This window comes from Cyprinodon variegatus, unplaced genomic scaffold (genome assembly GCF_000732505.1).
Source record: "Cyprinodon variegatus isolate N-32 unplaced genomic scaffold, C_variegatus-1.0 Scaffold286, whole genome shotgun sequence".
Taxonomy (NCBI): Eukaryota; Metazoa; Chordata; class Actinopteri; order Cyprinodontiformes; family Cyprinodontidae; genus Cyprinodon; species Cyprinodon variegatus.
The window spans coordinates 93615-108900 of NW_015150739.1; the positions used below are offsets into that span (position 1 = coordinate 93615).

The following is a 15286-nucleotide window of genomic DNA, read 5'->3' on the forward strand; positions in this document are numbered from 1 at the left end:
GAGAGAATATTACAAAAAACTGAAATAGATTTTTATTTTTTTTTTTTTTTTTTTTTTTTTTTTGATGAATTAGCTTTAGTCTACATAATCATGGGGGAAGACTGCTGACTTGGCAGGCTTTCTGCAGACAGTCACTTAGACAATCCACAAGCATGTAATTCCCAAGAACTCTAAACTATGCACAGTGCTTTATATTCAGACCTATTCATGGAAAATTGAGTGGAAGGATAAACTGGTATTTAAAGAAAGAGATGAATACATATTGACAAAAAGCTTGATATCCACTTATAAAAAGATGAATACAGAGATGGAATGAAATATTTAAAAAAAATGTGGCTACTGCATCAGCATGGCATGAAGGTCGATAGCCAGTGAAATTGCTGGTAAAGCCTAAATTTCTTTATGGGCTATTTTATGTTTTTTAGGTAATATTTATTCTTGGTTCTTGTGTTTCTCATTCTACAGATAATTTCAGAGCACAAACATAGACATTCCTCTTTATAAAACACTCTTTGTATAACACAGAAGACATATCTCCTTTAATTATCACTGATTGTTAAGCAACTTTGATGCTTTGGAAAAAGTTTCTTTTTCTTCGTCCTGGTCATCACACAATGTTTCTGTATGAAGCTTATGCTAAAAGTACTTTTATTTTCCTGTAAGCCATATAAGTCAAAATTAACAGTGTTTTGCTTTTTGAACTGAACAACTAAGATGGGGAAAAACATTTGGTGATATTGTATCCTCTTGATGTACCTGAATTCACAAAAAAGAGGAAGGATTTCTTTTTATCTGCTGTTCCTCTGGGAGTTACAGGACTCTGACCTTTAGGAATATCTAAACCTTTTAATGAATCTTTGTTGGGACATTTTTTAATTTTTTTATCTATTAGAAAAAGAAAACAAACAACAAAGATTAGATTTGGAAGGGCAGCTTTTTGGGTTAATAAGTAGCCTGAATGAGCTAAAGCAATGATATCAAACACTGTTGTTTCTACCAGCTGTCGTTGTGCCACAAAACGGATTAGTATTGGCACTAATTGTCAGTCAGACACAAAGCTGACAAATCCTTACGCAATGGTGGCCTAACCCCTGGGATTACAGTCTGGGTAATGTATGGAAAAGCTGCTCAAACAGAGTAGTCACTGGGTGTGATCTTTAGAAATGTAGTTACATGAATTTGATATTAATGAACATATGTTGTCTCAAGGCACTTTAATAGACAAAGGGATCCAGTTCTTATCCGTTTATTATAGAAAAAGTCTTAATTCACTTTATATCAGCATAAAACAATTCAGTTTTGAGACCCACCCCCTCATCTGAAGTTGACCCAACACGCTGTGTGGTTTCCTCACTTGTCGTATCTCGCTTTTGCAGCGTGACCGCAAGATGTCTCTGAAAAACCAAAGCGGCCATGCTTGAAAAGTTTTTTGTTGACCACAAAGGAAGGACGGAGCAACATCTGCTCATCCGTGGCAGCAGCATCACTGCCGTTCAGGACGGATGCTAGCAAGAGATGCAAAAAAAAACTTGGTGTGTCAGTCAGACAGTTGGCTTTCTTTACTTTTTTTTTTTTTTGCATTTGGTGTTAAGTTTAGATGTTCCGTAGCCGTCTGGTTGGTGATTAGACTTCTCAGTTGTCATGGTGACTGCTGCCTCAGCCCAGATTAAGTTATCGGATACCAGAAGTGCAGAAACTCCTACTGACTAAAGATAAATGTGGGGTCACTAATGGAGATGCCTTCAAGTTTTACATTAGTACTGAAGAACGACCATTCCTAAAACTGGATTTGGCCGTTTGAAAGGTGCAGTTCTGGGGGCGGTAATGGGTGCGGTGTTTGCAAAGCATGGCAGGAGATCCACAGGTAAGCTATATAATAATACCAGGGTTTAACTAAACTTCTAAAATAAGCTTCCTTTACTGGGGACAGAATAAAAAAAAAACAAAAAAAACAACAACACTTTTTTTAAAAGATTATATCCTCTGATGAAACCATCACTGATTGGTCCCTTAAATCAATTTGATTCATTAACAACTAATTTAAAACCAAGCTGTAATTTGAGAAAGTTTTTGGGAAATAACATATTGTTTCATTACCGTTTTCAAATTATCAAATAATTATATATATATATATATATATATATATATATATATATATATATATATATATATATATATATATATATATGCACACCTAAAAACCCAGTCTTTTCTTTCTGATTGGTAAATTAATCTAAATTTTTGACACTGTTTTTCCTCTTATATGCAATAGAGGGATGTNTTTCTGATTGGTAAATTAATCTAAATTTTTGACACTGTTTTTCCTCTTATATGCAATAGAGGGATGTATATTAATAATATATGGATCTCTAGCTATCAAGCTGTTTTTTTCAACAAAGAAAAAGCAGTCTCCTCCCTCCTTTTTTTTTTTAAATTATTTTTATTATTATGTTTTCCAAGGCTGCTGGGCTGAGTTAGGCCTTTATAGTTGTCTATTCAACATATGCAGCTAAAGAATCTTTATAATTATGTTCTAAGCCTCACCCATTTGAGTAGTCCATTCAGATTTATGGGGCAAAAAGAATGAAATCATTTCCCAAAGCGAGAGAGAGATTATTACGTACATTTTTTTTTTCTCTCTAACTGAATATAGTGTTGGTGTTTATGGTGGGCGGATGATAAACCATCTGTAAAAGCCATCGGTTGTGAGAGCTCTGTTGCTTTCTGTGTGTGCATCTTCAGGTCATTCAGATGCTTGAGCTGTTTCTGCTTCCATACTGTGGCGGCAGCCATCTTGCAGACCCTTCCTGATGTTCGGTTCCATTATGCCACCAGATAAAGACAAAAGAAGTCTGTGACTGCTGTGGATGTTTTTGGAGAGGCTTTTCCCCCAGAAGCTCTCTCCTGTTTGGGTTTTGTCGTCTCTAGGTGATAAGCACTAGTAATGGAAATCATAAGCTGAATACAAGCACCACCTGTGGCATGTTTTTGCTTGGTCTTGTGATGTTGATGCTGTTTCACTACCCTCTAACTGCAACAGCAACAGACCTCCAATCTTTCTTTTTCAGATTTGTTTGCTTCCTACAGTGACCTTCAGGGCATCATACGACACATCTCGTGTCCTTTTTATTTATGTTTTCAATGCCATAATTGCTCTACCCGACATGGCCTCACGTGTAACCGATCTCCATAGTATTGAGATCTTCTGCCACCGTTATATAGATTTACTTCCAAGGGGGCCTGATCAGCACTTTTAGTGTAATCATGAAGCAACATTAATACAAGGAGGGTTGTTTTGATAACCGCAAGGTCAACTATTCCTGGCCGGCCCCTGAGGAGTCAATTACACAACTCCTCTGTGGGCTCCAGAGTGGGACGCTTTTAAGGAAACTTGCACGTACCAAAAGAGGTGGAGTTCCACTAAATGTGGCTTGCTGGTGGAGGCCATGTGGAAGTGAAAACACATGACGGCAGAGAGGAGACAAAGTGTGTTCTGGGAATGCGTCCTCAGAAAGACTTGAATCTCCATTACCTTCCACATATGTAGATGTAGAACAGGATGCACGTGTCGGAGCTGCAGAAACAGAATCCATGTGTGTGAAAGAAGGTTTGGATGTTTCATGATTAAATATTTATCTGTGGGTATGAAAGGCCAAACTAAGAGGTTAAACGTCTAAAAAGGGGCTTTGAGCTTAGTTTTGTTTCTGTTGGTATTGTAAGGTTTGGTGCAGTGACTCTTTTAGGATATGGGGAATATTTTGACGATAATGCAGTTTTTAAGCAGCCTGGAGTTTTATTTTTCTTTACAGATCCACCCATGTTGCATCATTCTGTCTGTTTTTTAAATATTTTTTTTTAGATTTCTGTCTTTCTGTTCTTTTATCCTTTTGCAATAGTGTATTTTAGTTTCCAATAAATATTTAAATACTATTTCTGCTTTAAATTCATTCTAACACATGCAACATGTAGTTACCTACAGACTTTACCTTTCAAAACATTTATGCAGGTTTATTTTCAGCAAAAAGTAAGAGAAAAGTTTAAGAGGAAGATTATATAAAAGATGTACCAAATTTCATTGTATACATTTTGTGTCATAAAATGGAAACAGATTGTTTAGATGAAAAATCTGAAAAACTGCTATGATTGGCAATGATGAAAGCAGCATATTAATCAGCAGTAATGGTCCTGAAGCCTTAATAGCTGCTGGAAGGAAAGATCTGCAGAGATGCTCCTCAGTGCACTAAGGGTGAACCAGTCTTTCACTTCTAACACAGCAAGTCATGGCATCTATTGTCAAAATTTGGTACAGTTTATTTCTGGCTATGCAGAAAAATAATAATCCGTTATATATCGAAATGGGTAGTAAAACAAAAAATAGTGAAATTTGTCTTCCTAATAAGTTTGGGAGGCTCCTTTCAGCCTGCTGATTGGCAGAGAGCATCAGCAGTTGGGGTAACTTGAAAGGAAATTGTATTTTTTTTTTCCTGTGCAGTTTAAACTTTTTAAAACTATGCCATTCATTTTGAGTGTCACTAAATTCAGCCTTCATTCTTAATCATGCTGAAACAGAAGACCTTGGACGACACTCGGTATTGGTTAACACAGCAACCACAAAGATTCTCAGGGAATTTCTTTTGACTTTCCATTTGAGGGATCCCTTCTTCTCCATCAGTTGCTTGTTTAATTCTCAGAATATCAAAAATGTCCCAATTCTAATCCTCTTCTCCATTTGTCTACTCAGGGTCAGGCCAAAGAGTAAAGCACATTCCTGGAGAAGTTGAGGGCTTCTGTATTAGCCGTATGACAGCCGACTAACGCCGCCGAGCCTAAAGAAATGGCCTGCAGCCCAATCTGTATTTACTGGAACGGCTGTGGACAAGGATGTGCGTTGCAATGGTGATCATTTACAAGAAAACTGTGGAAAAAAAGGGAGGCGACGATGTAGCATCAACACGTAAAGACTTGGGCACGGTAAGAGGATGTTTTCAGATTACATAAGCAGGTTTTCCTCGCTTGTGAAATTTAATTTCATGTTTATTTAACCTCGCCAAGAGATTTCAGCTGTGTTCATCAAAGGAGAGGATAAGGTGCTGCTATTAATTAAGGCCGCCTACCTCTACACTCCCATGTTTTAGTTCCACTAAAACTTAACTCTCGGGCAGGGGTTTGAGTGACACACAGGATATGACATCAGAGAAACAATGGGAATGTTTTACGATAAGTGGAGGATACTTGTGTTACAATTACAGATGATTGCATCATAAAATCTGGCAGCATACCAGGAATCCTCTGGGCATTTTTGTCAAACAGGGCTGACTAAATAACTCCGTATTTTCTTTTGCTCTGCGTCCTTACAACTTGAAGCTCTGCCAGCATTGAACGAAAATCCCCCCCGCTCACGTGGAATGAGTTGCATTCAATGAATGTATTCAATGAATGCAATATGAAATGTCGTCACCCTACAGCGGCTGAACTCATCAGAGACAATACATGCTAAAGATTTTAACTTTTATTGAACTGAATAAATTCCCATATTCATTATGTTTCTGTTGTGTTTTTAAAGAAGTGACAGAATCTATTTTTTTCTGATGTTATAACACACCTCCAGGCACAGATCATGAGCCAGGGACCGGCACTTTTTTCCTGCGGACTCATGGGTAAGCTTTTCTCATCTCATTTGATAAAAATGCAGTTGTGCACAGAAGTTTTACACGCATTGATTATGAGCATGTATGTCATGAGTTTTTGGCTTCTGAGGTCATCTCCTTTTCCTTGCTGGGATGATTACGCAACAAGCAAATCTGGGTAGTGTAATTTAGGAAGTTGCAGCTCAACCAAGCAGAGTCCTTGCATAGATGAGGGTAGTACCTGCAAGCTTTGTTTTTCTCTTTTTTTCCTTTTGTTTATCATTGATGTTTATCCTCTGAGAAGAACAAACCTGCTGCATGCCAGGACTGGGCGCTTGCTGCCATGTTTAGCTGCTGACTCACCACCTTACTTGGTTAACTTCACTCAAAACAAAAGAGAAATAACAGTTGGGAGGGTACTTTCCCCCCAGGAGCAACCCGCTCATCAGAATGTTTGATATGTATATATTGACGCCGACTCCAGCATAGTGAGCCAGCTGGACGTTGAGTTTCCTTCCTTTTTTCCAGTCAGCTGCGCACACACAGGGACACTAAAGTAGTGCCTGAGGGACGGAGCAGGGTTTATTTTTAGTACCCATAACACAAAGCTACAGAGTACTATAAAAACAGACCATGAAAACAAAAGCCGACACTCTGACTAAGCTTGAAGCAGGACTTCAACATATAGATGCGTTGGTTACTGGGATCAAGGGTTCTTAAAGGTTGTTAAAATTTGAAATATTTTACCCGAGATCCATAAACCAAATTCCCAAGAAAGTGCTTTCTTGGAAACAGTCTGCCTGTGTTGTATGGAAAAACAAAGCAGGTCTGCCGGTCAGTCTTTGAAGAAAACTTGATCTGCTTTCCTTATTTGGGCTGTTCGTAAATATTCCTGTTTATTAAAAACATAAAATCATGGAGAATAAAAATGATTAAGCTGTAGTGAAGGGTTAAATTTTTGTTGTTGTTGTTTAAAATAAGATCCGAGTAGCATTAAATCCCTTCTTTTTTTATATAAAGTGATAAATGGATGCGAGAATTATTTTCTTTTAATAAATGCATTTGAAGTGGTTCCTGTGCAGGACTTTAGTCTGTCAGGATGTCTCTCTGAAATCCAAGTGGAATATCGACTCAATGGAGTAAGAAATTCAGCCCTTAAGCCACAACTTATCAGTATTGAACAAAACAGTCAATACACGCTAGGCATGTCATCATTGATGATATAACCCTTGCGGCTCATGGGCCAAATTGTACTCCCATGTGTCAATTTTTCACCACAATTGCCTGGGATATCCTGATTGAGTAAACTTCTGCAGAATAACCACGAAATTCATTGGTAAGCAATATAAAATAAAAACTAAACAACAAAACATTTTCTTTTCTGTCCATTTGAACAGTCTGGTTCAGCAACACCCCTCATCAATCTCTGGGTAATTTAATAGTCCAAACCTCAGATAAGGGACTTTTATCTGAGAAAGTGTAGCCCCAGGAAATTTAAAATGATTCAGTTGTTAACATCATATTGGGAATTTTAAACACATGGAACAAACTTGCACTAAATATCTGTCATTTGCCTTTTTTAAAGCAGGTGTTTTTGCTTCGTTTGTTACAGAGGCGAGTCGATGGCGTGAGGTGGGGACCAGCTGTGCCTTTCAGCAGCAGCCTGTTGGGACCAGCCTGGAGAGCCTTTGGGACGTCCTGCCTGAGGTGCACAGAACTTCTAACCACTGGGGCTGGGATGTCGGCTCCACTTCAAGCACCATCTCCAACCTGCTGCAGGACCTCAGTCTGACTGAGACCTCACACTCCACAGCTCCCCCCAGCAAACGGCAGTGCCGCTCCTTGTCTTGCTCCGACGAGCTTGGGAGCTGCCGCTCCTCCATCTGGCGCCCTCAAAGCTCCCGTGTGTGGACGTCTGTAGAAAAGAGGAGATGCCACAGCGGCGGCAGCGTTCAGCGAAGCGGCGTCGGAAATTCCCAGCTCAGTTTTCCGGGTATGCAGCGCAGCTTCAGCTTCAGCCTCCCAGCCCGTTCACCCACCAAGGAATCGCCCTGCTTCTCCCAGCTTTCACCCAGGCCTTCCGCCTTCTCTGGCTTAACCCCCTCCTCTGCGCCGTCCGCCCAGCCCCTCTACCTCTCTCATGAACAGATCTGCCTCCCCGAGGCTCAAGAATCTTCACCAGCAAGTTCCCCTGACTCCACTCCCGAACTCAAGCGGCGAGGCGGGGAGGGTGGCCTCGCTCGAAGTCGCTCCCAGCCGTGTGTCTTAAACGAGAACAAGATTGGTGTGAAACGCAGGAGGCCGGCAGACAGTCACAAACAGAGACCTTCTCTGGATCTGGCAAAGATGACTCAGGTTGGTGTTTGGAAAACCGATCAACGAGTGAGGAAATATGGGAAAGGAGTTCCTGCTTTTAACCAGTTAGTCTTTTATTTTTAGGGGACAACTTCAAAGGCTGCATATCAGATGAGAGCAATGAAAACAATCTTAAAAGGAGGGGCAAAAATTTAGTAAAAAGAGGTTAACTTTGTTTTAAAAAAGAAATAGTCGAAGAGGGCATTTAGCACATCTTATTTATAAAAGTTTATCAGGTTAAATAGACATTAGGAATAAATGATTATTAGGTCACTTACTGAAACCTGAGTAGTTTATGCTGCGCTTGGGTTTTTAAGTCAAACATTCACTGGCGAGGCGCCATAACAGAATGATGGTTCCTTTGTGGGTTTTATCCTGATTTAGCAGAAGAGGGCTGTATGCCAAACATAACTTCATATTTAAAATACTACTAAAAATGTGCATTAACAGACTGCGGGTCCTCAGAGTGCAAAGCAGTAAAACAAAGTATGATAGCAATAATAGAACCTTGTGAAAAGTCTCAAGGATTTATAAATTTCTGTTTATCTCACTTTGGATGATAAAATCTGCCTGTTAAAGAGGTAATGAACATTTTTGGCATCTCTAAATAGTGATATTAAATGGTTAGTTCAGTTCTGACAGAACATTTTGAATTGAGAAAGCTTTCTGGGTGGGAAATGAAATGTCTTCAATCTTTGAAAACAAAGTCCAGTGGTTTATAACTGTTTTTGAACATTTTAGACCATAAGCAATTAGCAGTTCATCCCCACTCATTGTTTTTTGGCACACTACAAACACAGATTTCAATTTTATGTGACAAATGCTAAATAGAAAAGTTTTATTAAATGTATTTTTCCCATCCACATCAGCTTTTTCAAAATGCTTACTGTGTTTCCTACATGACAAACTGTAAAAGAGACATTATGCTTTGTCCTCAGAGATGCTTCTCCTCCATAGAGGCATGATATTGGAGACCTATTAGTTGTCCTGTTAACATATCCACCTACCTGAGCTGTGGATTTCAGGGTGCTTGTCCTTTTCTAAGGTCTGCCACATGCCTTCCACTTTCAGATGATTATTTGAGCAGAGCTCTGAGAGATGGTGGAAGCTTGGCACTATACATCCCTCCTGTTGAACAGCCCCTTAAATGGGCGAGTAGATCACCTCAAAAATTATAAATATTTACCCTTTTCTATAAAACTACATTTTACAATTATCCTATTTTAAACTCTAGGAACTGAGGGGTAGGAATATTTTTTCGAAGCCACATTTGACTAAAGTCTCTGGAGTATTTGTCAGGTGCCAACTCCACCGACACATTTTCAGATCTAAACAGGATAGTCTCCCAGGGAGATTTTGTCCAGGTCCTCCGGTCTCTGCTTGTTACACTCAGGCTGGACACTCGTTATGCTTTGCATGTGGTGAAAACAAACACCTTCAGTAAAGGTCATGGCGTTCTCCCTCGAACACACCTCGTATGAGTGTGTCTGCCAGCAATCATTCATTCATGCAGGCCTGTTCAGAGACACATTCCGATAATGTGGGTGTGTATCCGCATTCACAGGAAAAGGAATAGAAGTGTGCGGTGTTGTTTATTGCCTTGGGGAAAGACAGCTGGGTGAAAGCAGACCTCTAGAAAATGGTCTGTGTGTACCCAATCCATCACACCTGATTTGTACATCCATGCAGGCTTTAAGTCTTTCTGCCCCCACACAGTGGAGTTTCACATATGATAATAAACACTTGGGAGACGGTCATTTGGAGTTCACCAGTGTCACAGTTGTGACACAGCAGACGCCATGGGGGCTTTGAACAGAGGCGAGGTCAGTGTGGAGAAAAACAACACCAGGCCAGACGACCAGCAATATTTTCCCAGAGCTTAAAGCTGCTGATCTTCTCCACCGTTTATGTTCTGGTTTGGAAGATGTACAAAGAACAAAAGTACAAATTTTTTAGTATTTTATTAACAGAAACACAAAGAATCACTTTTCAAATTGAGAATCCTAATCCAAAACGTGTTTAGCTCACCAGGATTCATAGTCTCCTTGCTATTCAAAGAGCGCCAACAGTATTGCTGAATGTTTCTGAAGCGTACCATCATCCAGACACTTCAGTGGGGCAACTCTGACAAGGAGAATCCGATCACCTGCTACTTGCTGAATGTTATTTTTTATGAAGTTTTACTGGGTAGACAATTATAAAGTAGTACAGCTGATATTCTGGATTGTATTTATATAAAGCCCCCTTTTCTCCAAAATCCAATCCAGTTGGTTCTGTAGCTAATGCATCGGTAGATATTGTAGAGTCCAGCTGTGTGATTTGATCTCAGTATTTATCCAGGTTTTCTGCATTTTGGAGAAGCATTAGTTTAAAAACTGTTTCATGAAGGCAAAGGATCATAACAGATGGGTCTTCCAACAATTTTGGGCTTCCATAGGTCAGAGTGACTTCAGTTCATCACTTCTTGTTAGACTTCTACCCTTAACTGATAAATTAGTTAGTTGCAAACATTTCAATTGCACATGCAATAAGTGGGTGTGTTGCGAGTGATCTACAATGATTGCTGCTCAAATCTTAAGACGTATAAACCGGTTTGGTTCCGCCCATTAAAATGACCAGATTATGTGTTTTACAGGCAGCTTGAGAGTGACTGTAAAAGAAAGATGAGGTTCTAAGCCATGAAGAAGGGGGATATAATGATAAATAAGTATTATAATACTAAATAATATGTATAGATCACTTTATATATGAAGTATAACAAAAAGTTAAATAGTCATGTACCCCGATCCCCATACACACACCTACAACATATGATAAACTGTCTAATATAAGCTATTGGCAATAGCAGCAGTAGTATTATTGGTGTGAAATTGGATATAGCATGTTTTGTCACAATAAATCTGAATAAAATGCATGGAGTATGGCTACAATGCGACAGGATGCTGTAGAGCTGAGGTCAGTATTGCAGGAGCTACTGTAACTTGACTAAAACACACAGTAATAAAAGCATTTCTCAGACCATAACTCTGCTGGGTTTGAAAATGTTTTACATGCTCCTACCAATGTTGTTCTTATCCCTTCCATAGTCTTGCTCAGCCCTTTCATCGGTTCTGTCCCATGTTCAGAGCCAGAAGTCCTACTCTAGAGTCTGAAGTGCTAATGCAACTATGCAATACTTGGCCTGCTGCTGACAAATGTGTCTACATTAGCAGAGCCAAGAAAAACAGCAGTTTGCCTTTGATCTCCTGTGTCCTAAAGCAACAAACTCTAGGATAAATTCAAATTTAGTTTCTCTGGTTCTATCTAAGCCTAGTTCTTTGGGCATTAATGCAATAATATGAATCGATGTGAAAGGAGTACGAATCAAAAACACATTTGAACCTTTTGAATTAGATTCTTGATTTTCCTCTGCTTTGTAGCCCTGTGGTATTTGAAACACTAATACTTTTGTTCATATCTTGATGGACTTGGAAATCTTTAGGTCTAAAAGCAGGATTATTAGAACTCAAGATTCCGGAGGAATGGGCAAATAAAAGTAGTTTAAAAGCTGTAACCTTTAACTTTTTTTTGCTGCTTTTTAAAATCTTTTCTCTATATTTTTTGTCTGGATCACAAAATGTTTCTGTGAAGTAATGAAATGAGGAAAAGGTGTCGTTTGCGGTGTGGAATCTAAACCTTCTTTGATTAAACCTTAAAATAAAAATAAAAGGCCTCAATCTGCTTGCCAGCTACCTAAAGTAGGGACCAATCTCCTCATTACAGCTTGAGGTTCTTTGGTAGTGAATGTCGCCTGTGTCTGATTCTACATCTGTGCCTCATTGGAGATTTGGAGATTTATGGTTATTGCAGCTGCTCACCCTGCGCTTGTGTTTAAAGGGGATGGTTTCTGAAAAAATGTTAACAATTGAAGACCAACTGCTGATGGTTTTTAATACTTTGTATAGTCATATATATTCAGGTTTTCTTAGTGAACTACTTTTGACATTTTGATTGATAGATTTTAAGGATTCTCACTAATCAGCTAAAGGAGTTAATTATCTGCATCCACACTTCTTAAAACGTGGTCACAAGCTGTACCTTTAATGGTCTCTTCCCTTTTAAAGGTTACATAAGCACACGGATGAGGGATGAATTGACAGAGGCTCTATTCTCTTGTCTGCAACGCTTGCGAAGCATGAGGCAGCTGTCCCCCCTCTTCCTCATATGAGCCATACAGATTGGATAAGCCTCCGCCATAAAAGCTCGTCATTCCGGCATGTACAGCTGTTGCAAGCATGCCCACACCGGCATTGGCACATGTGTATTCCCCTGCAGAACTTTCTAGGTTGTTTTTTTTCCTAGATCTGAGTATTGTGAAGGGCCATTGATAGGCCTGAGTAATAAAAAAACAGACCCAAGCTTGGTGCCCATATCAGTTTAAATCCAAGGTGAATAATAGGCCCCGCCTCTTTTTTTTGAGTTCCATACATTAGCCATTTTGTGTCTTATTTATTCATTTAATTAGGCTTAGTTGATTGATGTCAGTTGGTAATGAAGGTAACATTAATCTTTCCATAAACATTTTTACTGGATTATTTGGCGAACTAGTTCCTGGCTGTTTTTTTTTTTGTTTCTTTTAAAAAGATTAAAGAGAACCTCTTAGATTGAGTTAAAAGCTACATACTGAAAAAAGCGAATAAGGGTAAGATTTAAAGATCTCACACATTTACAAAACTGCTTTTGGATAAAGAACATAAAAAAACTAAATATTAGACATAATAAGCAAATATTTTTCTACAACCACAGAAAATAACAATTTTTTGCTTAATTTGGATTCAATAACAACAGAGCTGGTGAATTTAGGTAATGCATCTTGAATATAATTGAACTAAAATAAACAAACAAACAAAAAAGCTTGGATCCAAAAATCCACCCCTGTGGAACTCCAGTTTTATCTTTTAAGATTTAAAGTTGAAATGATTTTTTTTGAGAGATTATCCACTTTAACCTTTAGATCTAAAACAATCAGCATAAACTCTACATCCTTTCTTAATTTGCAGTTTTATAACATGACAGAAGATTTTCTTGAGTAATCATGCCTTAAGCCAAAAGGTTCATCCTGTGGCTTATTTCTAGATAATATTTCTCTGAAGCAACCTTCTCCATGTCGTAAGACTGAAGTTGAAGGCTACAGCATCTGCTGTCGCGTATTTCATAAGCAGTACCAGGTTTTTAGGACATATTTGAAAGCATAATCTTCATTTGTGTCCCTCAAATTAGAGCTTACAGCTAAAGAAAACCCGAATTGTGTTTTCTCAAGATTTTAAAATGTTCTTTATATGAAAAGATATTTTTAGACCACTAATCAACAGTTTGTCTTTTGTTCTCACACCTGGTAGGTTTTTACCAAGGAATGCCGTGCAGTAGGCCATGTTGTGTTTGTCAGCATATTGTTGCTGTTGAGTCCAGCTGCTGTTCATGACTCATTCATTTTCCCCTTATTATTTAATAAGTGTTGCTTCAACATCCTAGCGAGGCTCAGCTATCTGTTTTACTGTCCGTTACTCCAGACCTAAAAGGATAATCCTGTGTGGAAATAAATATGGCCGACAAACATGTGTTTCTACTGGTGGGATTTTGTAAATTAAACATCGTGAGCAGATTATGAAAACTCTTTGAAGGTAATTAATAACACTGCGTGATCCAAGCAGGCGTTAAAATAAAGAAAACAGGATTTTCTACTTTTCTATGTAGTGTGGTGTTGCAGGCTTGTCTGGGCCCTACTGTACCCCCTAGAGTCTAGCAGTATATTGGCTGCAGCGGGTCAAACCTGCATTGAGCATGAATACTGAAAAAGTTATTGGCCTTATTTTTAGTCTCATTTCCATGCTGAATGTAGAACATAGCAAAAACCAAGCTTTCCTCTTCTAAGTGATGGTTTCTGTGTCTGCTGGAAAAATGTCAGCATGGTTTGCTATGATTGTGTAGACCATAATGTGGGAGACCTCTCATTGGTTTACATTTGTCCTAAACATTATCCATATTGTGTTTAATGGATCTCTTGGGTTTCACTTTCTCAATTAAATAATTAAAGTAATTGGATTGGTATTTAATGCTCTGTAATGTTGATTCACCCTTGAATTAATTAGTTTGATTTAACGCATTTCAACATTTCCTTTTGATATCTCAGGACAAATTTAATTTGATCTTTTTCAAATTAGGGCAGCAATTTTATTGTCAAGCTTTTTTTTTTTTTCTTTTTTAATGATTTGTGTTTTTTTTCTCCCTTTTCAAATCTTTATAAACAGACGCTTCAGAATTTCCACAGCCTTAGCTGCCCTGGTATCACAAGCGACGACCCACTGAAGCCAGGCCCGGCGGCCCCCTCTTTCAGGTCCAACGGTGATGACTTATCTGAAAACGAGGATGGCTTGGAGTCGTCCGATCCTGCCTGGAACTCTGATGACCACGGCGACGGCACAACGGTGGGAACGACCGGCGGAAAGGATGGCGAGACCCTCTGGGTGGGGCTGTGCAGCATGACGAGGGACATGTATCAACTCGGAGGGGAACTCGACATCGAGCAGATTGAGAGGAACTGAACTGAGCTGCTTTTTCCTCCTTTGGGGGGGAAGCTAATTACTGGACTGGAAGTTTATCACCAGGTGGTACAATAAACAGTGCTGATAGTCTTATGGACAAAGCTAGGGGAAGCTCATGCAGAGAGCATTCCAGCGCTTTAAAAAAAAAAATTCTTAAAGGAAGACTGAGCAGGAATTTTGTGCTTTAAATGTCTATGTTTGGGGACTTTGTGTGTTTAGAGGCGACTCCCCACGTGTTGTCTCAGGAGAAAACGAAAAGCAGTAAAGAGGGATCTGAGTGGAAATGATAAAATGCATAGATACCATGACATCACTCTAATCTTGAATAGCCTACTTGTGCTTTGTCTGGAGAATTCACAGCAGGTTTGTATAAATTCTCTGCACTAGAAAGAGTGTCTTTATTTTTTCCTCTGACGTTCCTCACTAGCACATAGGTACATGATGGAAACGAATGAACACCACTTAACTAGCTACTGCTGATGCGCCATTCACTCTTTATTAAGCAGTAAGTAGCAGAAAACACCTTCAAAGTAAAGATGAGCTTTATGTTTTACTGAGTAACTTCAGGCTCAGCTCTAAAATCTGAGCTCCTGAATGTCTGAGAGATGCTTTGAGATGCTAACTGTGTTCATGTTCTTTCATTATTACAATTTGTAACTACAAAGTTATGTAATACATGAAACATAATTTCTATAAAAAAAAATAAACAGGTTTAAAAGTGGA

General features: G+C 38.9%; 1 protein-coding gene across 1 annotated transcript in view; it reads left to right on the forward strand.

Annotated features, from left to right (window-relative positions):
• fam53b (family with sequence similarity 53 member B) overlaps positions 1 to 15286 on the forward strand; it is an 18489-nt gene extending 3203 nt beyond the window's left edge. Inside the window, exons 2-5 of the mRNA XM_015383530.1 lie at positions 4742 to 4971; positions 5609 to 5657; positions 7240 to 7982; positions 14270 to 15286. Coding sequence (XP_015239016.1) covers positions 4882 to 4971; positions 5609 to 5657; positions 7240 to 7982; positions 14270 to 14563 — 1176 coding nt within the window. The 5' untranslated portion in view covers positions 4742 to 4881 and the 3' untranslated portion in view covers positions 14564 to 15286. The remainder of the gene's footprint in view (positions 1 to 4741; positions 4972 to 5608; positions 5658 to 7239; positions 7983 to 14269) is intronic.